The sequence below is a fragment of the Chaetura pelagica genome, unplaced genomic scaffold, assembly GCF_000747805.2.
Source record: "Chaetura pelagica isolate M959 unplaced genomic scaffold, ChaPel_1.0 scaffold607, whole genome shotgun sequence".
Taxonomy (NCBI): domain Eukaryota; kingdom Metazoa; phylum Chordata; class Aves; order Apodiformes; family Apodidae; genus Chaetura; species Chaetura pelagica.
Genome location: NW_009953960.1, coordinates 681,113 through 708,761, shown reverse-complemented (window position 1 = coordinate 708,761; position 27,649 = coordinate 681,113). Strand labels below are relative to the sequence as shown.

The 27,649-nt window shown below is 41.5% G+C and overlaps 1 protein-coding gene across 1 annotated transcript in view; it reads left to right on the top strand.

Annotated features, from left to right (window-relative positions):
* The first annotated feature begins 2,229 nt into the window (after nucleotides 1-2,229).
* Nucleotides 2,230-27,649, top strand: part of TENM4 (teneurin transmembrane protein 4) — a 358,617-nt gene continuing 333,197 nt past the window's right edge. The window contains exons 1-2 of the mRNA XM_010001914.1: nucleotides 2,230-2,520; nucleotides 7,002-7,271. Of these exons, the coding sequence (XP_010000216.1) occupies nucleotides 2,298-2,520; nucleotides 7,002-7,271 (493 nt within the window). The 5' untranslated portion in view covers nucleotides 2,230-2,297. The remainder of the gene's footprint in view (nucleotides 2,521-7,001; nucleotides 7,272-27,649) is intronic.

Genomic DNA, 27,649 nt, shown 5'->3' with positions numbered 1-27,649 from the left:
TAATATGTTTAATTCAATAGACCAAATTTTCTATGAATATTTGGTAGATCTCTTACACAGTATACTATGGTACAGTGACCCTTTAGCATAACACTATCTTCTTCCCTGTTGCTTCTACATTCAGGTCTTAGGTTTAACACCTCTCAAGCCCTTATTCTGCAAAACATTTAATGTGTATAAATTTTGGCTGGTGAGTAATCCCATTTGCATTCACTGTCTTGAACTTGCATAGTTCATGAATGAAGGTACGTCAATGAGTTCAGTGGGTTTAAACATATGTTTAAAATCAAAGTGGTGCTCAAATCTCTGTGGATGACTTAAGTTAAGCTCAATTATAAGACACTCTCCCCCCCCCTTTTTCCCCATCCTTCCATTTGTGTTCAATAGTTCCTATGCATTTTGCTGACAAATAGGAAGAGTGAACTTGGTCTGCTGCCATCACTGGAATAAATTGGGAGAGAATTAAGTGGATTTTTTTTTTAGGTAGTGTCTTAGTTTATTACAGGAGTTCCACAAAAAAACATACAAGCTGTACTGGGTTCTGTCATTGCAAAGTTCATTTTGGAGGTTAAGGGGACAAAACCCAGAAAGCAGTCTTAGCAAAGTCAGAATTGAAGAAATAGGAGTGGGACCCTCTTTTTCATTGCCCAGCTGCAGGTGTATCTCACAGTCATCCTGCAGCTCTTGCTCCCTCCTGCAGTCTCCCTTCAGCTGGAGAATTAGCTTAGCTATGCTTGTGCCAGACAGCTTGACTGGTAAGGAATTCATAAGAAAATGTTGTCTTCAAGCTCCTACACTAGCATTATGGTTTGTAGGTTATCAGAACCTATGCTCAGGGTCTTCCAGCCCTTAAAAGCTCATAGTTTTGTGAGCCACAAAAACTACCATTACACCACATCCCTTTAAACCAACCTACAGCTCATCTGTTCTTCACCATTGGACCAGAGCTGTGTTGTGCTGCAACACAAATCCAGGGCACAGCTTCTGAAGAGAGACTGGGGTCTAAGAGTCATGGAGGAGTAGGATTTTCTAAGTATGTTCAGGATTTAGCCTTTCAAGAGAGAAATGTCAACAGAATACGTTTCAGTCCTTGCCAAGGCATTTCCACACAGATTTGCTATGAAAAAGACCAAGAAGAGATAGGAGTGATCTTCTTTTCTGATTTTAAATGCTAGTAGTAAACAACAAAATTGTAGTGTGGCATTTAGAGACTGTTTTGATACTTTAGCAGTCAGGAGGACTCAGTTCCTGAGAAACTCATTCTGTAATTGCAGATTTAAATGTTTAGTTTGTGGATTTATCAGAATTTTCCCTCTTATACTACTTCAGATGCATACAAATCTTATTTTACCCTTTTGTAGCAAACCATTATTTTATTGTTTGTTTTCTGTTGCCTTTAATAAACTTGAAGTGAAAATTCACTAATCATTATTTATTATTATTTTGACTAAAAACATTTTTAATACGTTTTATTTCTGATATCAGTTTTCTCTGTATGCACATATATATGTTTGCAAACATACAAAGGTTTTCCCATGGGCATAAATCCCAGGCCATGCTGTTACATGAAGCAAAGCATTATCATTTATTTCCACTTTCTCAACTCTGCTTAAGTTCTAATGTATTTCCAGCTGAGTAAAGACTTCTTCTGCATAAGAGGACATTTTCATCCAATTTCCATCCATATTGCAACCCTTCATTCTTCTTTTCTCCCTCCTGCTTCCCACTTGCCTTCATACACTTTTATTCTTTTGTTCATCCCATCTAATCCCATGATCTAAAAAAAAAACCCAAACAAAACACTTAGAAAACTGTAGGACAACATTTTTCCAAAGTCCTCTGGCTGCCCAAGCAAAGATGTTTCAGCATGGTTTGATGTCCCAGAGATGAGGTGACTGACATACTGAATACCTGCCTCCTGGAAGTGTCTGAATCACTTCCTGTGGAGAGAAAACACAGGCATTTCCAATTAGTTTAAAGTCCCCAGGTGTGTGCCCAGTTCAGACAGATGCAGGTTGCTCCATGTATGTGTCCTGTCAGGTGAAGCAGTTATTAAATGACTCACACATCACTGAGACTTTCATTCCATCAGTAACTGTTCTAAGAGGGTTTTCCTGTGGTCCATTCAGCAATCTCTTTTGTTCTTTGCAAGAATGCATGAGGAAGGCAATTTAGCCTTCAGCTGCCCAAAGACATGAATCTAGATCCTATTTCTTTATTCTCTCTTTCAGGCTATTCCAATCTGACCACCACAGGGACATTATTATTTTAATGTTGAATACTCAGACCAGGGTGCCATGGATGTGAAAGAAAGGAAACCCTATCGATCTCTGACTCGGCGCCGTGACACTGAGCGCCGCTACACCAGCTCTTCAGCTGAGAGTGAGGACAGCAAGGTACCCCAGAAATCCTACAGCTCCAGTGAGACCCTGAAGGCTTATGATCAAGACTCTAGGTTGACCTACAGCAATCGGGTCAAAGACATGGTGCACCAGGAGGCTGATGAATTCTGCCGAGCAGGTGAGCACATTTCAGCAGATGCTGCTGGAAGCAGCATGAGTTAATCAGCCGGGAGCTGGGGCTGGGTGGGATGCTACCTCTGATGGACTCTGAGGCCAAACACAAGACATAGGGAAGAGAGCAGCAAGGAGCATCTTAATTGTATTGCACAGATGTGGGATGCGTGCAAACCAATGTCCAATGTGGAACAGCACTAGCCTGTGTTCCTTAGCACCTCCTCAGAGGCGTTTTCTGTGTCTTAATCTTTCTGCCTCCAACAACCCTTTGCCACTTCCCACCATGAGACCAGACCACCTGTGCACATGCTGCACAGTACTGACATGGCATGGAAAGTCCCTGCCTGCTCAGGAGACCTTTTCACTAAGTCATATGCCTGCTGTGTCATGAGTTAAGTCAACAAGGATGCCAAGACAGAAGACAATAAGCAGAGAGTGCCACTGTCCACAATGTCCATCTGGGGTACAGCAAAACCCAAGAAGCCTGTAAGAATGGAGGCAACAGACCTGCAGATGGGATGAACCACGTGGCCTGTAGGCTGTAGTTTTGTGATGGGGACATGCTCTGATATTAGAGGAGTGGTAAAGAACCACTTTTAGCATTTATAAGAGTCTATATAGTGAATCTTGGTCACCATAGCTGTGAAGATGTAGAGATTCAAGGGTCAGCATGGGCTCCACAGTCCTAACAGAAACTCCAGATATTCTTTTTTTTATTGCTAGCCTGAAGTCATTATCACTGCTGTTGTTGCCAACATGAGGTAGATTTCATCATCATTTTTCTGTAGAAACATGGATGTCTGAGTTCAGAAACCAAGAAAGGCTTCACATAAATTATTTTTAGAAGTCCATCAAGAAAAGTATAAAATGGCAAAGAACGTCAAATAGAGTAGGCAGCTTTCCAGAAAGTAAAATAGCTGACCCAGGCTACTCTGAGCACACCCTCTGCAGTTTGGAGAAGCTGATTCCCCAAAGGGAATGCATACATCTCCACTGGTTTAACCTGGGGGCTGCTTAATTTCACCCTGCAAACAGGATGCACTTGTGGTTTGGGTGCAAGACTCATCTTTAAGGAATGCACGAGCAAATTGACTTGCAGAATTATCTTTGTGCACATGGCTTTGGTGTTTGTATTTCAGGATAACTGCAGCAGGCAATAGTTAACAAAAGGGCCAAGAGGTGTTGTAAGTAATACTTGGCAATCATAAAAGGAGTTTCCCTCTTAGCAACTCTGAAGTACTTCATCCTCTCTAAGGAATCTACAAAGTTATAAAGAAAAAAGAAACCTTTTAGGTCATTCCGTTTGCTCACTTCATACAATATATTCACCATGCAGGATAGATGTGAATTAGTACAGGTCAGTGGTTTTCAACCTGAGGGTCTATGAGGCCATGCAGGTCCATGGACTTCTCCTAAGAAGCCCACAAAAGATAAATAAGAAAAGCTAGTTTATTGACAGGGAGTATAAATTTGCTATAAACCAGTTCATACTTCCCTAGGAAAAATTTGTAAGGTACTGTGGAATGGTAAAAAACAGATGAAATTGGTCTAAACAGATGAAATTAATTGAGAAGTTAAGATTAACCATGTCAGGGCACCAGTTCTGCTTCTGATATATCAACCATAGATTCTTCAATTTATAATTTTCTTCCACCTTATCCTGAGAGTCCCAAAACTGGCCTGAAGAGTGTTAACCATAACCCCAGCCTTCCTGTCCCACATTTTCTACTGGCAGAAAGCCATGAATAGACCTCACTCTGTGGTGCTGTTTGGCCTCAAGCCAACTGAAACCAAGCCTTATCAGCTTGCTCAACATCAACAAGGCAAAGTGAATTTCTCTCCTGCATTGGTTTGGAAGGCAGAGGAGAGAAACATTTCAAATTGACCAAATAAATTCAGTAAATAAACAAGTCAGCATTTAAATGGTTTTAGCTAGAGTGAGACTGCCAGCAAACGTGCAAGTCAGCACAGGAAAAAATAGACCAGATTTGAATTTAAAAGTCTCAGATATTTATTATCTTCCTTTTATTGACTTGAGTTCTTCCAGCTTAAAAGGCAACAGTGAGCATAGAATATGAAAATCGATGCATCTCCTGCTGTTTATTGCAAATAAATTTGATTTTCAGTTAATTGTAGCAGTCATTTTTCATAATTTATGAGCTGCTGTTACTGGAGAGCATCAGTCATGCTGCACATTGATGTGTCTGGTGATGTTGATTGTGGCTTGTTTCAGGGGAAGGTGGAACTCACCATCAGATAAGCAAAGCCAAAAGATGACGTTTTCCATTTCTTCATGGTGGGTGTTTTAAAGACTAACCTGGCCTTGCACAGAAGGCAAAACTGGAAGACAAGAGCAAGGCCTCTGGGGAGATACTGCTTTCTTGCATTTATAATGTAGATCAAGTTCATTTTCCACCTCATGCCTTGGAGTAGCAGAGGACACTCTCTCAGACCACTTTGCAATCAAATGAGATGGAGTAATTTGCCACAAGCCTGCTCTGTGTTTCCCAGGCTGTAGGGTTTGATGGAAGGTTGGGATCCAAGCAACCATATCTATCGATTCTAAGTGAAAGCTTCAATTTTGTTCAGTCAGTTAAAAAGGTGTGAAGTTCATGAGTGCTTTATATAGTTTGAGTGTTGTCAGCTGTGACTCTGTAACTGGATGAACCATGGTTATTTCCCCTGGTGTCAAACAGTTCCTTCTCTGAGCTTTACATGGAAATGTTGTCCCATTCCATTATTCATCTTGCCTTCAACCATCTTCTCTCTGCTCACTATGAGCTGCAAAGCCCACTGAATGGAAAAGTGCAGTAAAAGAGCATCAACTGGGGCCCAGCTGCTCATCTGATACACATATGTTATAGTATGAGACCTTCCCCACACCACAGGGCTCTGGGACAAGTCAGGGTGTTTCCACATGCGTGAAACCAGACTCTGGAAAAGTACAAATCTGACTGTTTCTATTGGACACATGTTTTGCACTGTTTTATATTTAACAACAACGAACGGAAATGTGAGGAGAGCCACATACTTGTGTGGTTTTGAGCAGGGAGAGAATAATAACTCGGTTTTGGATGCAACCTTGAGGTCCAGAACTGATGAACAGATTTCAACAAGTAGGTCTGAACTTCACTGTTGAAAGATAGGCTTAATCCTGAACTTTTCTGGAGACCACGCACATTTATCTCACTGAAATATGTCTGAGCTGCAAACATTGCTCTAAAACTGAGTCTGTGGCCTGTGCATGGATTTGGCAGGTTCCATCTCTCCATCCTCCTTTTTATTGCAGGGGATTTATTTATTGAAATAATAGGAAGAAGCCAGCTAGACTGAATGTGATCACTGGTGCTGGTATTTGGCCACCATCCAGGGCCTGATGCCTCCTGCTGGTTACAGTTAAAGTTTCTTAATCCACCTGATCAAGGTGTTGGGTAACAGGAGCAAGGTGCATTGTGCCAGACAAATGCACAGTGCAGCTAAAGGCATTCATGGGTGGCCAAAATATTTTAAAGACATTGAGGGCTGAAAAAGAAAAGCGTGAGTTAATTAAAAAAAATGTGTATTAAAATGGAGTCACTAATTGCTCTCCTCAGCTTTATCATGCAACTTTGTGAACTAACTGGGCTAATATTTGAAGCCTCCTTCACATCAGTTCAGTCTCATTTTGAAGCTCCGCAGGTAACTAGGCATGAACTCAGGAGTCATTTTTCAGGTTACATTTTTAGTCAGCTAAACAATTGCATTATTTGCAGCCAAATAACCTCTGCTGTGACTCTATCAGAATGAATAGCTAAATTGACTCAAGGTGTGAGTGGTCAGCAAGGGGAAAGTGAGATCGCCAAAGGAAATTTAAATCCTCAGTATGTAATTTCAGGGATTTCAATGAGCACAACTCACTCCAATTTCCTATTGTAGTAGAGGTGCCAGGTGTATGTTAGGACTTTTGATCATTGCATGCCTCATTTGGCTTTTTTCCCCAGAAGATTACTTCTTGCCTCTCCTGAAAAAATTCTGTCATATCTCCATCTGTCTTTCAAATGTGATGATTTCATTGAATGCACCCTGAGTTGCTGTCGGGTTCCAGAAACAGAGATCCAGCTGCTTTTTGGCCTTGAGTTACTTGATCTCACACTAAGCAAGACCACACAAGAGGGGACTCTCTGGTATGATGTTAGGACTCAGGAGCTGCTGTAGGCCCATGAAGACAGAGGATGAATGGTTCTACCATTGATTTCATAGAATGGCTTCATGGAATTCTTTTGGCTGGTAGGGATCTGAAAGATCATCTAGTTCCTACCCTTCTGGATGGGCAGCAACACCTTCCACTCAACCACATTCCTCAAAGCCCCATCCAACCTTGAACACTTTCAGGGATGGGGCATCCACAACTTCTCTGAGCAACCTGTGCCAGTCTTTCACTGGAACATGTACTGAATGAAACCATTCCTTGTTAAAGAGTAACCAGGCTGCTGTGTTTTCTCCCAGGAGCCAACTTCTCTTTGCGAGAGCTGGGTCTTGAAGATGTGACACCCCCACATGGGACTTTGTACCGGACTGATATTGGGCTGCCTCACTGTGGCTACTCCATCAGCGCTGGCTCGGATGCCGACACGGAGGCAGACGTGGTCATGTCTCCTGAGCACCCCATGAGGCTCTGGGGACGCAGCACCAAGTCTGGACGTAGCTCCTGCTTGTCAAGCCGGGCCAACTCCAACCTCACCCTCACGGACACGGAGCACGAGAATACTGAGACCGGTAAGTGGTGACAGCGCATGCAATGTTGGCCTTGGGCTCTGCCAGGAATGACTCTTCTTACTGCTCCATCTTAATCTTCCTGAGGTTTTGTGTTTTGTTTTGCTTTTTTATATTTTTTTTTATCAGCCTCAATGAAAACACTCTTCTAATAGCCCAATGTTGTGGCCTTTTGTACTGTCCTACAGAGTGTTTGTTAATAAACTGCTGGAGAAGCTCCTACTTATTTATCACAGCGACAGAGATCATTAAGTGGCTGTAATACTCTCTCTGCTTTTTGTAGCGACCTTTCAGACAAAAAAGCATTTAAATCTCCCCTTCCCTGGCCAATGCTGCTCTTATCTTTGCTACAGATTTTCGGGACAGATAATTTCCTTCTTTTCCTTGCTGGTTCCTTGACAGGAGCCGTTTCATTTATGTAAATTGGCTGACTGCTCTCTGAAGGGAAACGATGGTGAAATATTTTTAGAAGCCTTTTTCTTCGTGCAAAATAGAAGCTGAAGGTCACAGATTTTTTATCTCTGTAAGTTTGTGTCCCCAGCTGCAGGGACTCCTGCATGTGTTTTGTAGGTCTGTGAACCTTTTGGTCAGCAGTTCTGCCAAGCAGTGTAGGAAGGAGAGGGGATTTTGATACCGTTGCAGCTTGACCCAAGAGTTCACACAGCCCTATATGCCTTTGCACCTTTAATTCAATTATGGTACATCCAGCTTCTTGATATAGCCACTGTGTACAAGTCATCAGGAGCTTGTGCTCAGTGCAGAAAGCTGATGTGAAATGACTGTATCACTTGTTCTCTTTATGCATTTTGCCACAGTATTATAGTGACAAATGATGATAACTTTTCCTTGGGAAGCCATGACACGGGACACATACACCACCCACATGATGTTATGTTTAACTCCAACAAAATTACAGTAGAAGCTTATTAAGTTTGTGCTCAGAGAAAATGGTGTATTAGGCAACGTTCACAGATAAACAGCCTTCTGTTTAGATGATGCACAGAAGAATCTTTTAAAATGATCTTTACAATATTTTTTTAAGCTCCTTAGTATCTTACAGAATGGTATCTGTTAGGACTGGCAGACACGCAGTGCCAGGTTATATTGTTTTCCTCCCAAGTCTTGTGTTTTGATGAAAAAACAGAGGCATCATCAGGGTCAATTAGAGTTTTGCACAATCCCAAGAAATCACTAGAAAACAACCCAAAGCAAACACATTGCACTTCCATCCCATTTTCTTGTATCCCAACTCTCTCGTGCTTTCCATGGTGGTGTATGAGCAGCTGTGATCTTATCCCATACATTTTTCTTTCCATGTCTATTAAAAAAAAAGCAAAGTACAGAATTTTAGTGGGGTTTTCTTTGGGTTTCTTTGCTATCGTTGGTCTTTGGGGGGTTTTGTTTGTTTTGTTGTTGGTTTTGTTGTCTTAAGAGAGAAGAATGACATTAGCTGCTGGAGTCTTTTTCACTGGCTTCCGTAATGCTATCTCTGCATGTGCAAATGCAACTTTGTACCTACATATCACTTACAAATGAAATCATATTAGCAACAACACATTAGCAACAGCACATGCCTTGAAAGGCTTTACTGAAAGTAATAACAGTGGCAATAATACTCATGCCAGGACTAAGACAACCTCCATTTCCTCTTCCCTTGAATTTAATGATACACTAACCATTTGTTAAACCATCATTTCATAGCAATTAGATAAGGGGAGATGGAGACGTAGAAAACATACCTACAGGGTTTTTGAGTGCTGTAGGAGGACTTTTTTTGAGCCCTAGGCATTTTCAGTCTTATATGTTCAGTGTTTTGAATGAGAAATGCTGTATCATATGTAAAAAAAAAAAAGGTCTGTGTAAGATAAACAAAAGCTAGAGCAGTGGTGTCCAGGAAGTAGTTGTTTGTATTGACAAAAGAGTGGTGGTGGAATTTGAGGGAAAATATTGCCACCCAAACTGTGCGCTTTGAGGGCTTCAGCTGGTACTTCCCTGGGAAGATGTCAGAGACATGAGCCAGGTTCAGGTCAGAAAATCTGGTCCAGAGCTGAGAGAAAGACATTTCATTTCAATATAGGGTTTGTAATTGCATTGGTGGTATCAAATACATAAACAAAGGTTGCAAAAGAAGAGGGTCTACAGAAGAGTCTTATATATAGAGAAAACTGGGACATTTTCCTTTTGTAATTGCTTGGCACAGATAGTGGTGTGACAAACTTTTTGCACCCAACCCCCTCACAAGCTGTGGGAGCAAATGAAGCTGGAGATCCTCTCAGGAGCTTTGTCTAGCATATGCAAAGGTTGCCCTCTGTTTCCTCCTTCTGAACATAAGCTGTGTTACTCTGGGCCCTCCACTACTAGCTATTTAAGAAATCCCAGATTTATAGGAGAAATATTTTCAAGAAGACATGAAATCTTGCTAATGGCAGCATAAAGTAACATAATGCTATGACTCAGTTTACAGGATACCTTTATTAGTCAATATTAATAGTTGACAGTATTGATAGAAGTTATAGCCTTTAGCTGAAGTCAATATGGAGCTTTATGAACCTGCCATCAATAGGAGATTTTATGGGCCCCATTAAACCAACTTTTCCAATGAAGGTTAACATCAGCAATTTTTATGCTGTTCATTATTTATAAAAAAAAATATAATCAGAATTTACTTCTGATGTTTGTAAATCCAAAGCTGTTGAAGCATGATTCTACCAAGACATTTATTGTATTCTTAGAAAATGAGGTCTGGCTGCCTTGAAAAGCAGGTTTGCTTTTATTTCAGGAGTGGTGATGCCTTGAAGGAACAGATGCTCTGCTCAGTAAGTGCAGCCACAATCCACCCCTCTGTCTTTAAGGAAACCTATGAAGTGCTCTGTTTCCATGGCATATTACAGTCCATAAATCATTTGCACAGGCACCTGGCATGAAAAGCCAGGCGTTGCTTTACCTAAACTGTTCCCAGGCTTTCCAGGAGGTTGAATACTTTTACTAGCTTAAGAGTTTGTTTTCACTGAAGACTGAGTTATAACTGGCATTGCCCTGAGCTCAGATCCTGCACTTCCAGATAGGCCTGATGACTTCTCCTCCAATGGGCAGTGCTCTTTGCTCAACCTGGACGGTCACCTTGCAGAGTAAGGGGACAGAGGGGACAACACAAGTTACTGCACCTCATCCAGGGATAATGTAATCACTCTGGGCTGCTAATTTATCAGCCACTTCATATACCTCAAGGGTTTCTCCTGCAGCATGACCATCCAGGCTAAGCTGAAATTGTTTACTCCCATTAACAGTTCAGACTCATGCTCAGGGAGGAGCTTGGTTGCTGGAAGTCTAGCAATGAAGTTAGGGGAAGCTCTTTCCTATAGTAGCTCCCACTGTTTCTCAGCAAGACTTCAGGCAAAACAAGTTCCTGAAGTGGTCATTTGGATCTGAGCCTGGAGCTAACTGGCATTACCTTAAGTAACCCTGAACAGGCTTTATACAGAGCCAGCAATTGTTTAGTATAGAGAAGAGCACAATGAAGGAGAACAAGGTAATAGTCTTCCAGAAACTGACTTATTTTATTGCAATTCAGTCACATACTAAAAGCAAAATACTTCTAATCATAAAGACGTTATCATAAAAATACAATAGCACAGGATAATTCATGTTGAAGGTCCAGTCTCCCCTGCTTAAAGCAGGGCTAACTTCGAGGTCAGATCAGGTTGCTAAGTTTTACTTTGAGTATCTCCCAGGATGGTGAGGTCACAACTTCTGTGCCCTGATTCTGGTGCTGATCACGCTCATTGTGAACAGCTTCTCCTACAACCCAGACAAAACTTCCACCACCACTACTGGTGCCCATTGTCTCCTGTTCACTCACCGAGCATCTCCAGCAACAGTCTGCCTCCATCTTCTATAAATCCCCACACCTAAAGTGGTTAAGAGACAGAAGGTAGATTTCCCTTTACCCATCTCTTCTATTAGCAGAGCAAAGCCACCTAGATCCTCCACTCCCTTTAAATGGTCTGTAGGCAGTTAGGCACTAGAAGACATAGTCAGAGCAGTCTGAGGAACTCTGCTGCTACAAGTTTTTAAGTGTAAACTAGACAAATAGTTACTGAGAATGGTCCAGATCAGATGCTGCCTCAGTCAGAGTGCTGTACCTGCTGGCCTCTTGAGCCTCACTCTTTCTCTCGTTTTAAAAGGTTATGTCATTGCTGAGCTTTCCTTTACTTCAGGGCTGTGCAGGACTGTTCAAACTGGGTTTTGAGAACCTCAGGTTTCTGTACTGCCCAGGGCACTCCTAGCATGTGGAAATGGACAGTGTTTTGTGTGTAAGCACCCATGAAACGGGCATTGAATATTTCCTTTGGGTCTATAAGGGGGATCTTACCCCAGACCCCAGATCCACCCAAACCATTATGAATCATGCTGGTAGCCCTTGGATAGATGTGAACATGAGAGATGGGCAGAAAATGTAGATATTCCCATACAGAATCCCTTCCCATAAATAAAACCAACTGCCCAACCAAAAGCCCTCCAACGAACCAAAAAAAACCAACCAACCTAAACAAACAACCAAAAAAACCCAACCAAAACCAAACACTTTTTCTCTGCCTTCAACGTGATAATGATCTTCCCAGTTTATTAAGTGCAATCACTGCAAGACTACTTTAGACTTGGACCAACAGCATTTTTAAAATTTGCCTTCATGAAAGAGAAGTCACAGTCCTTTTCTGAAAGAAAAAAAAAAAAAAAAAAAAAGTTTAACTTTCAGCTATTCCAAAGAAGCTGTGGCAAGCTAAGGATTCACTTCAGTTCTAATCTGGGTTTAGTGTTAATAGCCAACAAGGCACATAGTTGGTTAAATATGAGAAGGAGAGGGAGAGAGGGGCATCAGTTAGCAGGGCAAGTCAGTGGTGATTAATGCTGCCTACATGTGTAGAGGGGAGCTGATGTTTCTCTCTGACCTCATCTCCTCCTGGGAAGAATGTGGGCAGTATCAAGAGGCCAGACGGATTTCACAGGCAGGATGAGGAACATCAGATGTCTTGAGACAGTTCAACTCAGCTGGAGATGCTCAATTGTGATATATGGTGTAAAGAAATTCCTGCAGCAGAAGTGTTGCTGAAGTGTGGCATTTTCTTATCTAGCAGACTGAGAGATTAGTAGACACAAACTAAAATTCCAGATCTAACCACCCTGGAAGCCAAAATTCAGCCTGCAGGACTATTGCTGTCAAATTGTGCTGTGCTGCTTCTTTCCATCTTCAGAATTCAAAATTAGGTAGGAAACATGTCACCCTGCCAACATTTCTGCATGCATTTCATGTCTGCACGAGGGGTCAGAAGCACTGCTGGACTCAAGTCTCTCATATAACAGTGAAGTGGGTGTATGTATGACCAGCCTCAACACTTCCACCACCTATCTGTTGATCACCTCTATTTAGGAGGAGCAGTTTAATCTCAAGGTTCACTTGTTTTTGGCTTCACCTCTGAAATCACCAGTCAGTGCCAAAAGTTGTATGGTGACTATAGCAATACAGTCTTTTACTCACTGGTGACAAGATTAAGAATAACAATTCATTTTACATTGCTGGACCCACATCCTACAGAGAGGAATAATTTATTTTTTAGTCACTACTGTTCTGGGATGCATTTAAATGAGTTTTAAAACTGTCGAGCAACCAACCAGCCCAATAGCCAAACCTGCTTTCCAAACCTTACCAACTTGACCAGAAAAGTAACAGACATACTGTGATTAACGTTTGCTTTCCCATCAAAGAATTTACCTTTCTGGAAAATTCTCACAGGCTTTTTATAAAACTGAAAGGTACTGGCAATCAGGAGCTGGAAAACTCACATGGTAACTCTGCCTTCTCTACCATCAGAGACCCAACTCTTAGCCATTTTAATTGACATAACACATAATTTAAAGAGCATTTCTTGTAGCGACTGCCACATTTTCTGCTTCCACACTGCTTAAGCTGTTACTGCTGCTTGAAGGAGTGTTAAGAAACTGCATAGGAAATTAGGGCTCTATAGAATTGAATGTTATAAGAAGATATTTAGAAACACAGGGGTACATTACAGCATGAAATAATTAAAGACAAGTCTTTCAAACGAGGAACACCAAAGAAATTATGAAATTTTGTTTCTCTTGGGTAGTTAAGAAGTCTAACTAATGCTTTCACTAATTCAGTGGTGCCTGATACAGAGCTCACTGAAGCCTTTGAATACTCCTGTTGCCATCAGCAGTGTTAGATCAGGTCCTAGGTGTATGCTGGTAACTAGCTAGTTTTGCACACCACCATGGTGTAAATCCCAGTAGTCTTGGTTAACCACACGTGCTGTTTGCTGCTAGGTTTCTCATTCTGCCTTCTTATTAAATCAGAAAGCTCTCCAGATGATGAAGTCACATGCTCCAGAATTTCATAAACTTTTTCCAAATATTTTTTCTCCAGAACTGTTTTACAATAGCTTGGGGAGCTATAGGCAAATGGTAATTATTTCTGTGTGTTTTCCTGGTTCTCTTTGGTTGTCCAGAGCTCTTCTCTTAATGTAGTCTGTGTTTCCTTTCAGAGGCCTTGCGAGGCTCTCCTTAACAGCTCTGACCCACTGCAGAGGAAGGATTTTTACTCAGTCTTCTCTACATTCACCTTCCTGTTTTCCAAATCATGTTGACCCAAATCACTGGCCCAATATACAATTTAATATATTAGTGCAATTAGCACTGCCAGAATTGCTGTGTAATCTTAGCATTACAAATGATTTGATAATACCCCAGTTGATAATCCATGGTGACTTTTCTTTTTATTACCATGTTTTGCTGAGCAATTTCCTTTCAGGCTTCATACACTCTATTGTTAATATTGTTACTGTGGTTGCAGCAACATAATCTTTTTTTTCTTCTTTTTTTTTTTTTCTCCTTTGAATTAACTAGTGCATTATAAAGTATGCCAGTGAATGAGTGTGTTCTTCAGACATGCTTCTTCTGCAAAACATGCAGGCAAAAACGTGATACTCAGACTCTGAAGAATTCAGAAAGGAGATTTTAAAAGAATAATCACAGAATGGTTTGGGTTGGAAGGGAACTTAAAGATCATCTAGTTCCAACCCCCATGGCATGGGCAGGGACACCTTCCACTATACCAGGTTGCTTAAAGCCCAGTCTAATCTGGCCTTCGATTTAATAATTCTTCACAATAAATTTAAAAAAAAAAAAAAAAAAAAGGAATTTGCTATGAGCTATACTTTATTAAGCTTCCCTTATGCCTTTTAAGCAGGGGAAGACAAGAATAAATTAGAATTACCCAGTCAAGATCAGACATCTGCTGGCTGTCATCTTTCACTTGCCTGCTATCAGTTGTAACCTTAATATTAACAAGATGTTTCAGCCTGAAATAAAAATTAGCCAGAACCCTTACCACTGAAGATCCATCATCAATACCAGAGTTCATGAAGAACTACAAAAATGAATAGGAGATCCAGAAGGGTATTTTCATTAATCCCCTTACCTATTTCAACTCCTTATACCTCTTAAATTGCTCCTTTCCCAGTGAGATTTCCAAACAGTTCCCCATTTTAACAGTATGTGGGGATTACTTGGGTATTGCAATCTATTGAAGCCACTTTATAGAGATACTCAGAGACTTGATAATCACTTGAAATGTGAAGGTCATGGGAAGGAAAGTGCCTTCAGGCTCTCCAACCATAAAGGTACTAATATTTCTATGAAGAATATTAGTCCTAAAAAGGAGACTTTAGCTACATGGCCATCCCAAATGCTACATTCTCCACTGAAAAATGGCTCCCTTGAAGGCTGTTACATCTTCCTTACTTGTGATCGCACTTCCTAACCACTGACATTCTTGTTGATGGATTCCTCCTATTTTCTGTCCTCTTACCATTTTTGTCCTTTTTAGATATTAGCCCTGAGACATTTCTTCACAGTAAAAAGGTGAAGCACCACCTCACTTCTTTACAAGAGTCTCAGAGAATGTTTTACCTTGATGGGACACTTAATTGATAAGGTTTAGGGCAACAGACCCTCTCTCCATATTCAACCAACCCCTGTCCACTGGGTGTAAAAAAGCCTTTCAAATGAGGATGCCACTGGCTCTCAGACAGGATTCAACCCACTCAAGAGCTGATTGTACCTTTGGTAGCACCTAGCTCACCCTAGGGACCTTAGAGGGAACCAGCATCACCTGTGCTCCCAATTTAGGAAGTGAACGTCCAGAGGATTAATGAGTTTAATAATTCAGTTGCTGCAGTAGCTATCAGAATCTTGATTTTATTCCACAGTGAAGGAATCCCCATGTATTTCTAGGGCTAATCTACCTCATCACTAGCCTGTTTACCTCTAGAGGAAAATAAGTCTTTCCTTATATATTTTTTTAAATTATTACTTTTATTCTTATATGGCATGTCCCATGGAGAATGTATTTTCTGCATTATTGTAATCTGTGTCTGAAAGGATGCTGACATTAAAACCCTTCCCAATGTTATTCTGTTGTCATGAACTTCACTTTAATATAGGTTACTGCATAAGTTTATTATTATTATTCTGATTGTGATGATGGTGAAGCCATAAAGTATGAAAAAAAAGGCCCAAGCTCTAGAAACACACTAATAGCCTGGATACTGGGGGAGAGGGCAGAATTTACTGTTCTTTTCAATGACACTGTTATTTTTTTCCTTTTCCTTTGCTACTTTAAACTACCTTGTCATGGAGATTGGTTTTAAGGAAAAAAATTGCATTTAGTAATATTGCTGGCAAAATGGCAAGTATTCTGGAAGTAAATCCATGCATTTCTTACACTATTTCTGGGTGTCATAAATAAATTTTGTTGTGAAACCCCCTAGTAGCAATCCAGCCAGTTTCAGTGGCATAAGACCTCTGGTTCTTTTGATAGCAATACTTTGCTTCCAGCCTGGGTTTGGGGTGGGATTTGGGTCTCAATGGAGAATGGTTAATGCCATGGGATGAAGGTTATGGTCAGGACATTGAGGGCCATCAAAGCTACCTTGGACATCAGCGCTTGGGTCGTGATGGACTTGTAGCTGGATGAGTATTTGGAGTGGAATTTTGCTTTTAGGATCAGACATGAGCTCTCTCCTAAACAAATGATCCAGCCCTCTTGGGATAGATAAGAGAGAAGCAGCATGGGAAAAGGCAAAGATTAGAGGGGACAATAGACCTAAAGAAGGAAGGGGTGATGGCTGGGATTCAAAATGGTCTGCTATCTACCCCTGTGGCCAAAGGACCCTTGCCCTGCAGTGTTAAACCTGCTGGTTAAGCATGGGCCAGGCAGCCAAAACATGTTTTCCCATTGCTTTTTCTCCTTTTTCTGCTTCATCCTGGATGTGTAGGGTCACACCAAGCTGCAGTGAGCAGGATATGTCAATACACCATCCCAGCCTTTCAAAGAAATACAGCACTATTTCCTGTACAGGGCAAAGCTGTACCAGGCTTTCTGCCCAACCTGGCACTTCCAGATGTTCATGAATGTATTTCTGAATTCCTATTGGCACCACTGCATCTCTTTCTAGGTCCAGCATACAGAGTGTTAGTCCACATCTGGTCCAGTCTCCTCCAATGCCCCTTGAGGTATCTGACTTTGCTTTATTTCAGTGAAGATGCATCTCCACCCATAAGCAGAACAAAGCAAGAGGGAAGAAAATGTTATTTTTCCTTTTACACGTGCCCAGAGGTGTGCACTGAGCTCCAAATAAAGGAAAGCACAGTTTCTGCCGGGAGAATGTATTCATTAAAATCTCATTGCTTTATTTCTCAGAGGCTTTTGATTAACTTTTAGCAAAAATGCCATTTTATTTAATTCAGGGCAGTGATTGAAAATGCAGCACTGCCCTAATTTTGCAAAGTTCTGAGTGTTTCTTTGAATTGCCCCTAAAAACTTTAACTATATGCTTTTATGCAGGTTGTGGGTTTGTTTTATTCATCCCAGCACTGAGCATTTTGAAACATGTATATAAAGAGAAAATAATAATGCCTGTATAATATTATACAGTGAACTAACTTCACTTGGTTGTGACCTGATCAAAAATAAGTCTTTGCCATATGTGGCTTAATTATACAGACATTTGGGGAGCAGACATGTTACAGGACTCAGAGAAGAGCTGCTTTTGGGTGGGCACTGGGCTGCAGCTCAGGAGATTTAATCCATGGCTCTGCTGCAGACAGTGCTTAACCTTGGCTGCATCACTTCATTTCTCTTTCTTTCTTTATCTTAGTTTCCCTTTAAAAAATAAGGATGTTTTTCCTTTTCTTTCTCCACCCTCTTTTAAGTTGTGAGCACAAATATTATCTAATCAAACATATGGATAGCAGCAAATAAAGCAACTATATTGCTGTTCTATCCAGGAATACATTAAGAGAATTTTCAGTGCTGAAGTGTTTAAATTATTGGCTTAGGCAGCCCCTCAAACATGCATCAAATATCTTGGGGGTGAAAAAGCCCTGCTTTTTGTTGTTGCTACTGCAACTCTCTCTGTAGGCAAGAGCTTTTCATGCCAAGCAGTGCTCACTGGCAGCCAGCAGAGCCTTCTTCTCACTGCTGTATTTAATGAACCCCCCCAAAGTGCTACAGGGCTTCCACAAGCAACTTGAGTGGTGGCAAACTCAGAAACGAACTACTTCATCAAAATGACAGCTTCCTGCTGCATTCAGAAACACACTCTTTGATTTCTGCCCTGGTTTGGTCACTTTGTAGTGGGGAAGATAGAAATGTCAAATTTCTTTTCAACTTAAGTTAAATAGACATTTTTTCTTTTAATAGATAAACTGTTTAAACAAAATGGGAAATTATTGCAGGCTCAGCTAAGGCTTAAATTCAGAATGTGTTAAGAGACATGCAAGTAATGTTTAGATCATTTTCAAGCTGCTATGTCTTAGCAGCCAAAGTTCTAAGGAAAGTCAAAGTGGTGAATTGGTTACAGTCTCTGGACAAGCACCTAGAGCCAGTTGGTGGAGGTGCCACAGCAGCTCCTGACAGCAGCTGCTGCTTCTGCAGGTGGAAAGGGAGATGTTTTTCAAATCAAGTCATTGAAGTAGATCAGCTCAAAGAGCATGTAGAGTAGTCAGAAATCCTCTAGCAGCTGAAAAACAGGAGAGAGAAGATCTGCATGAATAAAACTAGAGACAAGATCTGTTATAGTGACTTCCAGAATACATTACAGCTGGAGAGGCAACTGCTTTAAGAGGTTGTCAACCCAGGTACAGGTTCCCATCCCCTCACAGGGGTTCTCTATCCCCTCCGCAATACCGGTGCAACTGCTCATGCAGTCCAACTCTGATTTACCCCAAAAAAGGTGTGATTTAAAGCCTTTCCTCAAGGACAGGGTGTCAGCACAGAGAGCTGTGATTTCACACCTCCTGTGGGACCACTGTCATCCCACATCAAAGTGATGGAGGGAAGGGCAATGAAGCTGGTGAAGGGTCTGGAGCACAAGTCTTATGAGGTACAGCTGAGGGAACTGGGGGTGTTCAGCCTGGAGGAAAGGAGGCTGAGGGGAGACCTTGCTCTCTTCAGCTACCTGAAAAGGGGTTGGAGTGAGGTGCAGTTGGTCTCTTCTCCCAAGTAACAAGCAATAGGACAAGATGAAATGGTCTCAAGTTGTGCTAGAGCATGTTTAGGTTAGATGTCTGGAGAGACTTCTTCCCTGAAAGGATTGTCAAGCACTGGATCAGGCTGCCCAAGGAAGTGGTGGAGTCATTTAAAAGTGGTGGAGGTATTTCAAAATGTGTAGATGTGGTGCTTAGGAATGTAGTTTAGTGGTGAAATTGGCAGTGCTGGGTTAACAGTTGAACTTGGTGATCTTACAGGTCTTTCCCAACCAAAACAATGCTATTATTCTACAGAGAGAGATCAGTTCAGCCCCAGGTAGAAATCCCACCCAGTAGAAGACTTTCCCGGTTTGGATCAAATAAAGGCCAGTGACTGAGGGTAGGGCAGCTAAAACACCTGGGAGCTATTCAAGCCAGCATTGCCAGGGAGGAAGAAGCATTGCTGAACTCTCTTGGAAATGCTCCTCTGTTCCAGCTCCCTAGACACAGTAAGTGCTGCCTTTGTTAATGCCAGTTCATTTTCTGTGCAAGACTTATTTTCTTCTTGTATCTCCAGCAGGTTCGAGTACTTTTATTACACTCATTTTGGGAGGAGGTGGGTGAAATTATGACTGAATTCCTGTTTCCATTTAAATGCAGCTTGATGTGAATTCCAAATAAAGGGGAAAAAAAATAAAAACCCAGCAATCATCTACTGAATAAGAAATCTGTTGTTCACCATTTTCTCTTCATAAAAAAAAGAAAAAAAGTAGGAATCTGAATAAATGCATGCTAAACTATATAATTGCTGAAATAAATATGTATAGATATAGGATATTCTTTGATTTAGCATAAAGAAGCAGCAAATTATACCAATCAGTAAGAATCAACTAGTTTTAAAAGAAAATAACTGAAAAGCACACATGCAAAACAAGATTAAAACTGATTATTTAAATCAAGATTCTCTGTTTGCTGGTTTAAACCATGATTACAATTTAAATCAAGCCACCCTGCCACGAATAGTTTAAGGACAATAATTTTTCCTTCTTGTATAATGTGCAGATTCTAGAGCCAAAAGAGCCTCATTCTCCTCATAAGGAACATGGAGGTACTGAACCTCTATCTTCAGCCATATTCTTCTTTTGGTTCTTGTTTATTTTAGGTGTTTGACATAATCAAATGGAAAACCTTGGCTGGAAGAGTGGGAATGTAGAAATTCACAAAAAAAACCCCACTCCAGGGTGCTTTTTTCTTTTGGGAGCCTTTAGAAATTAAATTGATAATCAACTGCAAGCCCAGAGCCAGGCTACAATGCTGATTCCCCAGTAATGTGGAGGCTGGAAAAGCAGCCATAGCCCAATATTAGCATACATCTCCCTCTCTCCTAGATACCATCTCTTTGGATAATTACATTCCACTTAACAAAATTCCCTTTGCACCTGCAATTGGACAGGGTGTTTCTCCTCCATTAAATTGCTCTGTTTTGCTGCTGTGCTCTACCGAGCAGCTGTTAATGTTCCACCCCAGAGGTGTCTGCAATTCAGTGATGGGTGAAATGATTAAGGCTAGCAAGGCACTTGATCATTTGGAATGAAAGGTGGTACATAAACATACCCCATTAGTTTTATTAATGCTCAACAAAGCAAACTTTTCTTGTAGCTGGTTCGACTCCTCCTTGGCATTTAATACCTGTTCCCTCTGGGAGAGATGGCAGGTAAATGTAGCACATGTGCAATTTGCCGGATACATTCTTCAGCTTTCCTTAAAGAGGCCTGTTTCCCAGAGTGATGATTTGAACCCTCATACACTGGGGGACTGCAATGAAACGGTGCTGTGTTTGTAGAAGTCTGAAGGAGTGTTAAACTTGGGCCACTTCTCAGGAAAGGGAAGGTGATGACCTTGGGCATTGCACACACTCTGGTGTCAGAAGAGTAGGAAACTTGGCATGGGATCAGTCTGCAAACTAAAGAATGGGGAAAGGGCTTAGAGGAGTAACACCTGATGGAGTTAAAAACAAACAAACAAACAAAACACACACACAAAAAAAAACAACCAACCAAAAAAACCCAAACCAACAACAATTTTTTTCAGGCAAGTCAGTCTTCTGTCTTTAAGTGTGTTATATGTTTGGTTGATAAGGAGAGGGTTACCTACATGTTTGCAAACATTTGAGTTCTGTGTGGCATCAGCTCAGGCACCTAGATAAAGGCTGTCATAGACATTTATGCAAACAGAATATAGATGTACATACTTGTTAAATTCCATGCCCAAACCAGATCTGTGTGATATGCAGCAGCAGGGGAAATGTGCTCTCTTTTCCCCCCCCAAGTCTCAGTGTCTCTCAGCCCCACCTGAAAATTCTTGGCTGTTGACTGGCCATCAAATGTGGTCCCCCCTGAGGAGAGTCCTTGCATGGTACAGTTCCCAGTGGTATGTCTGCTCTCAAATAATAACAAATTTGCTTGCTTTTGTCATTTTTCCTCTGTTGGAGCTGTGAATGGAGAAAGCAGAAAGCAGAGACCACCTCACAAAGACTCCATGACTGCTATTAAGGCTGAACAGGATATTTTCATAACTCTCTGAAGGGGGTCATGGGTATTTGTGGAGGGGTATCTTCTTTCATGTGAGCTGATAGCAAATGGGCTGAGTCCCATATGAATTTTTGATTATTCACCTTCTTCCTGTTCCTGGTAGACCTTGGGATTTGTTTGAATTGAAGCAGAATGAAACATAAGTGGACAGTCCTACCCTTTTATTTTAAATGAATGAACCAAGTGGTTATTTGGAAAAAAAACCAACCAAACAAAAAACAAAACAAACAACCCACAAACAAAAACAAACAAACAAACAATCAAAAAACCAACCAAACAAACAAAAAAAGAAAAAAAAATATTGCTACATTAGTTGTTGGAGAGTTTGTGGGGCTGAAAGGATAGGTATTGGAGCTGCAAATACTGCAACTCAATATGATGCTTTTCAACATTTTAGTGGTCGTCTAGTGGAAAACTTAAACTCAAGGCTAGTAAAGTGTGTGGGCATTAAAACAGGACAGTGTAGTAAAAGAAGACAAATAAAAAGCTGTAAAGAAAGGGCCTGAACAGTCACAGAACAATGCAGGTAAGTGCAATGATCTATAGCTGTGTGGGAGTGGAAAGCTATTGGGTGCAGCAGGGTGACAGCCCAGAGGTCTTGGCTCTGTGAAGAATCATGGAGTCAGAGTAAGCAGCCTCCCAGCAGCATCTCTGTGCCATGCTCTTGGTGTCTTTCAACTCAGTACTGGTTGTTTTGCTGGAAGGCAAAAAAAAAATGAACAGGACAACTGAGTGAAAGCAGCTGTGATGTAGAAGTTCTAACTTCTCTCTTGTAATGTTGAGGGACATGGTTTAACGTTGGACTTGGTAGAGTTCAGTTAATGGTTGGACTCAATGTTCTTAAAGGTCTTTTCCAAGCAGAATGTGATTCTGTAGTCTGAAAAACTATGGAAAGCATCAGTTTCCAAAGGTATATTTGAGAAGGGGTTAGTGCTTTTTCCTAGAGAGATGTTTCACCATCTCAGAACAGAAGCTTTATTTGAAAACTTCTAGGAAGAGCCACAGTTTGGACTCTGCAGCCCCACAATGGTTTTTACCTCAGTCAGTGGCACTGGAGGTCTGCATTCTCAGCATAAGAATATGGTTGGTCCCACATGAGTGTAAAAGGTCGTAGAAGATATTCAGGAAGTGTTCCCAAAGATACCCTAGATCCTAGCATTTATTATTGCCCCTAAACAATACGTCAGTGAATTCATGTCTCCATAGGCAGTGATGAAGTGAGTCCTCAACCTTCTTCTAGGTCTTTTCTTCTGGAGTACCTCACTGTAAGAAATATTTTCCAAACTTAAACGCTCTCATAAGCCATACCTTGTTAATCACTGTCCTCCCCGAATTGGATTTGGCTAATTCATTCTTGGCTTTGTCTGAAGTTCTTGCAAATACATTTTTGTCCTTCAAGAGAAGAATGTCCAGACCATGGTAGATATGGGGAGAGGTCAATACCCCTTTTCCCCAGTAGATGCAGAAAGGAGATAAATTCTGCAGAGGAATCACTCAGATGCTTTCCTGGAGAAATTACTAAAAAAAATCTCTCCCAGAGCTGCTTCACAGATTGATGTCTTATCGATGGTGGCATGTGGGGGTTGAGAGGATAGGAGGGACAGATGGTCCATAAGGTTCCTTTGAGCTACAGCCAGACTCAAAGAAGAAAAAGGAAGATTGTTGAATTTCTGGAAGAGCTTATTTCCTCCTTGGACTTGAACAGGGTGTTGAAATTCATCCAACAGACTTTGTAAGGCCTTTTGGATTCTAAGAAGAAGACATAGATGTACAGCCTCATTACTGCTCATTCGGCTGTAAAACAAGGGCTGTAAGGAAGAAGGGAGACAATAGGGTTTGCTTCCTTCCTGTGTACACAAGCTCCTCTCCAATTGGAAATTTACTGATAGGACTGTTATGAAATAATTATTTCAGCATTGTTTCTGTTGGAACAAGTATCTGTCTGATCATTCTGATTCCAAGTAGAGAATTGCTTTGAAATGAATATTTACAAATAATTTCCCAGGAACAATTACATTGGTACATTTCCAAGTCTAGATAAGGCTATGAATAGGATTCCAGAATAGGATTTTTTAAAAAATATAAAATAATAATTAACAGATTCTATGCTTGCATGTTTTCTGAAAAATGCAGACATACCTTCTGCTTCTAAAAAATACTGACTGAAAACTGGTTAGTGATTTTTTTTCTAGTAATTTTAAGTAAGTGTTAGGAATTATAGGGAATTCAGATGGTCACTAGCAGGGAGTATTTTAAAAATTTCACTGTGTTAGGAAAGCTGGTATGGGAAGAGCAGGATTTTTCAAAGTCCTGTGCAGTGAGTTAGGAAGCAGCCAGTAATTCCCTTCACCATGACATGCCATAAAACCTCTGAGGTGCTGCTTGAACCCATTGAGATTGCAACCCACTTGGGCAAGAGTGGAGAACAGAACCCTTTGTTGCTGAAGAATAGTTGTTGGTGGCTGGATACCTGTTACCCTCATGAAAATAGTGTCACATGCTCTTCCACACCAGCCCTCATGCCAAAAAAAGACATGACCTTGCCCTGGGGTCATTTTTTCTATAGCAATTACTTGAAAGATTTCAGAGGTGGGTTGTTGGAGTGTCTGGTTTTTTATACAGCCTCAGGAGGAAAAAAATATATTGCATGACTCAGACTCATCCAGCTTCTTCTCAGCGTTTACTGTTTGTACCACTTGGATTTTGCATGCTGTATCTTTACTCAAACAACTCTATTTCCTCCCTCCCTTTCTTCACCTTCATTTCTTCCTGATGAGCAATTCAGACAGCAAACTGTTCCTCTCCTTCATTCCCATCAGTGACTCCATTCAAAGTCCTGCCCATGTACTTATTTTCTTGGCAGAGCTATATTCAGTGAACGCATTTGTTTCTCTAGCTAGAGAACAAAAATATCTGCAAGCAAATTCATTTCCCTTCCAAACTGCTTAGGAAGGTAGTGCTGGGAAGGGGGAGGAAAGTGCTTTGTCAAGTGTTAGAGGAACAAGAGAGACATCTTCTCCCCCCTGACATCCCCCTTTTATTATTATTGGGAAGACTCTGTTTGTCTCTTGCTTCCTTGGGGACTAGCAACATCTTGAAAAGATCTTTCATGCAGGCAGATAACAAACTCACTGCAGAGCTGCATCAGAAAGTGAAAAATTACTTGCTAGTAATGATGCTTACCACAATACCTCCTCCTTTCCCAGTCCTACAAAGGAAGCTATCTCTCACTTAAATGCCAAATCTTGTGCATTTTTTTTCTGGCAAACTACCTATTGTTCAGTTCAGCACATGTTGGCTTGCCTGGTGGAAGTTTTAACCTAAAAAGTGGGTTGAAGGAGATAACAGTGTGGGCCTGTAGGATTTATTTGAGATAGACCTGATCTAATCATACACACCACAAAAAAGCCAAGTCGCTTCTGCTCAATGAATTGGCACGAGGACTGTTCCCACAGCAGGATCAGTGAAGCCTGAGCCAGGTGTCAGGGGGACTCACACTTCCACTGGATTGAACTCCTCAACAGAATCTGCTGGGCTTTTCATCCCACCAGGACAGGAAAACACAGCTACACGGCACTTTCAGTTGCTGCTTTGAAGGAGATTTTGATTTCATCTGCTCTGCATGGATCTTAAAAAATCTCGCAGTGCTTTAATGGGAAGGCTGATCCAGATGTTTTGTCCTAAGGTGTCTTTCTCATCAGTAATGTATACTCAGCACTGAACCAACTGGCTACTGTCCTCAGCATTACAGGCATCCACATTCTAAAGTAGTAGCTACCTGTTGCTAAAAGTTAGGACAAATAAACCTCCTGAAATAGCTGCAAAGTGGTGATGAGCAAGCCTGCAAAATGTATGTGTGCATGCACAGCTCCTTTGCTGGGATGTATTTTCAGCTCTTCATTGTATCTGCTTGCATTTGCATGCTCTGTCATTGGCAAGACTGGGACTGGAGCTCACGGGTCTGACATCCAGTGTCCCAAGTCCCCCAAAATGCTACTGAGATCCTTAGTGAAAAGGAACTGATCCAGCACTGCTAACTCCAGCCCTCTGAGACACTCAGGAAATGATGGTGTATGCCTGTTCTGGTTTGATTTGGAGGGGTTAACTTGGCCACTGGACTTGGATTTTGGCCAGAGGATTTGCTGCCTGAGGGCTCTGACTGTGCAGCTTTGGAAGCCCCCGGGCCAGGGGAGTTTGTTCCCAAAGCAGCCGTGACTCTGTGGGAAGCCCAGGCTGGAGCAGCTCCGGGGCTGGTGGGAAGGACTCATGGAGGAGAGGTTGGTGGAGGAAGCTCTGCCATGGGAGGGACCATGTGGGGAAGCAGGACAGGACTGTGAGGAATCCTTCTTCCTGAGGAGGAAGGAGCAGCAGGAACCACCAGCCTGTGAACTGACTCTAAACCCCAGCCCCATCCCCCTGTGCTGCTGGGGGGAAGGAGGGGGCCCTGGAGGAAGGGAGGGGTGGGGTAACATGTGCAAGCCCTGCTCTGTGTCTGTGTCCTGGGTGTGTGATTAGTGTGAAATTTAATTATTATGTTTTCCCCAAGTTGAGTCTGTTTTGCCCAGCACCTCAATCAGTGAAGATCCCTCCTTGTCCTTTGTCTCGACACAGGAGCTTTGTCCTCATCCCAGAGTGTGTGTGTGTGGGGAGGAGGGAGTTAAGTGGGTGGCCATGGGGCTGGTCCTTTGTGTCATATTGGACCCAACCGATGACATTAATGGTGAGTCAGGCAGGAGTAGGAGAGACAAAGTACCACGGCAGCACCCCTAATGCAGTCAGTCCAATGAATTTGTGAAACTGAAAAAAAAAGGTTTATGGTTTTGGTAGAAGGTGAACTCATCTATTAAATTGAGGGGAAAAGTACCAGTATATCAGCTGTCTTTCACAGAAGTAAATGAAAAAGTACTCCAAAGTAGCAGTTAGTGAAAATAAAAGTCTCATGTTAGTTGCTTAAGGCCCAAGTAAGTGACAGCCTTAAAGAAAGTGTCCACTTAATAATATTTAACCTAATGTCTTATTATATGATGATTAACATACCAAGATCAGGCAGCTTTAAGATGCTGAAGAGTTTGTCAGCACCATGAGAGTGAAATGACATTTTGCTGGAGTTGTTCTCAAGAACAAATAAAATGGTTTAGATATATACCTGCGAAAAAAATCTCATCAGACTGCAATGGCTGAGAAGGAACAGGTGTACAACAGTCAAATCCAAAGAGAAAACCTTTTTTTATGGGGTTTTTTTTGTGTGCTCTTTTTTTTGGTTTGCTGTTGTGTTTGGGTTTTTTTTTTAACAGAGAGCTTCCTTTTTCAAAAGCAAGATGTTTCTGCTAGAAATGTACATAAATATATGACTTTTTAATAAGGGCATGTAGCTCATTACCCTCTGCAAATTAACCGTATCTAATCATATATTTCCTAAAAAATAAAATAGCACATTGCATCTGTTAGTCTTCATTCAAATACAAACCAAATATGCATGAGTACTGTAGTATAAACTGTTCCATCTGCTTCCATGAATGTATAGGAATGCTGGTCACCCCCCCACACACAACAGAAGGGTCTTTCACTCTTAGCATCTGTCTTCACTGAAGAACTGCATTTCAACTGGGAGTAGCCAAGCTGGAGGAAGAGCAGCACTACTGTAAAATAACTCTTGAACCCTGGTGCCTACACTGCAGTGGTCATTGGATGTGTGTGGCTTTTGGATTCTTGAGGGCAAACCTTTTGGTTTTTAGCACTGCTGTAAAGCCAGGCTTCAGCCTGAATTCTTAAATAAATGGCAAAAGAAATTGTACATCCTCTCTAAGGATGTAGAGAGAACCATGGGAAGGTGTTGGAGGACAGGCAGTACTTGAGATGCAGCCAATGGCTGATGTTAGCAGTTAGTGTGTGACACTGCCTGGAGTTCCATCCTGTACACACTTCTGAGCAGATCACTTAAAATTTCCTGCATTGCCATGTTTGATTCAAGCACTCTCACTGAGAGGAGATTTACAAGCAAACCTGAAGCTGCAGCTTGGGTTAGTGTTGTAGGAAAGATAAGGTACTATTTTTAGCAAACATGAATTTGCCATTCAGTGTGTGACAAGGTCACCATTGCTCACTCTCTCTCTTGCTCTTTCCCTCTGGCCTGCACCTCTCAGCTACTCACAGCTGAGCTACTGCAAAACCATAACAGGCAACAGCTCTCCAAGAATCAGTTCCTACTAATGGATAAAAAGCAGCCAAATATAGTTTATTCCT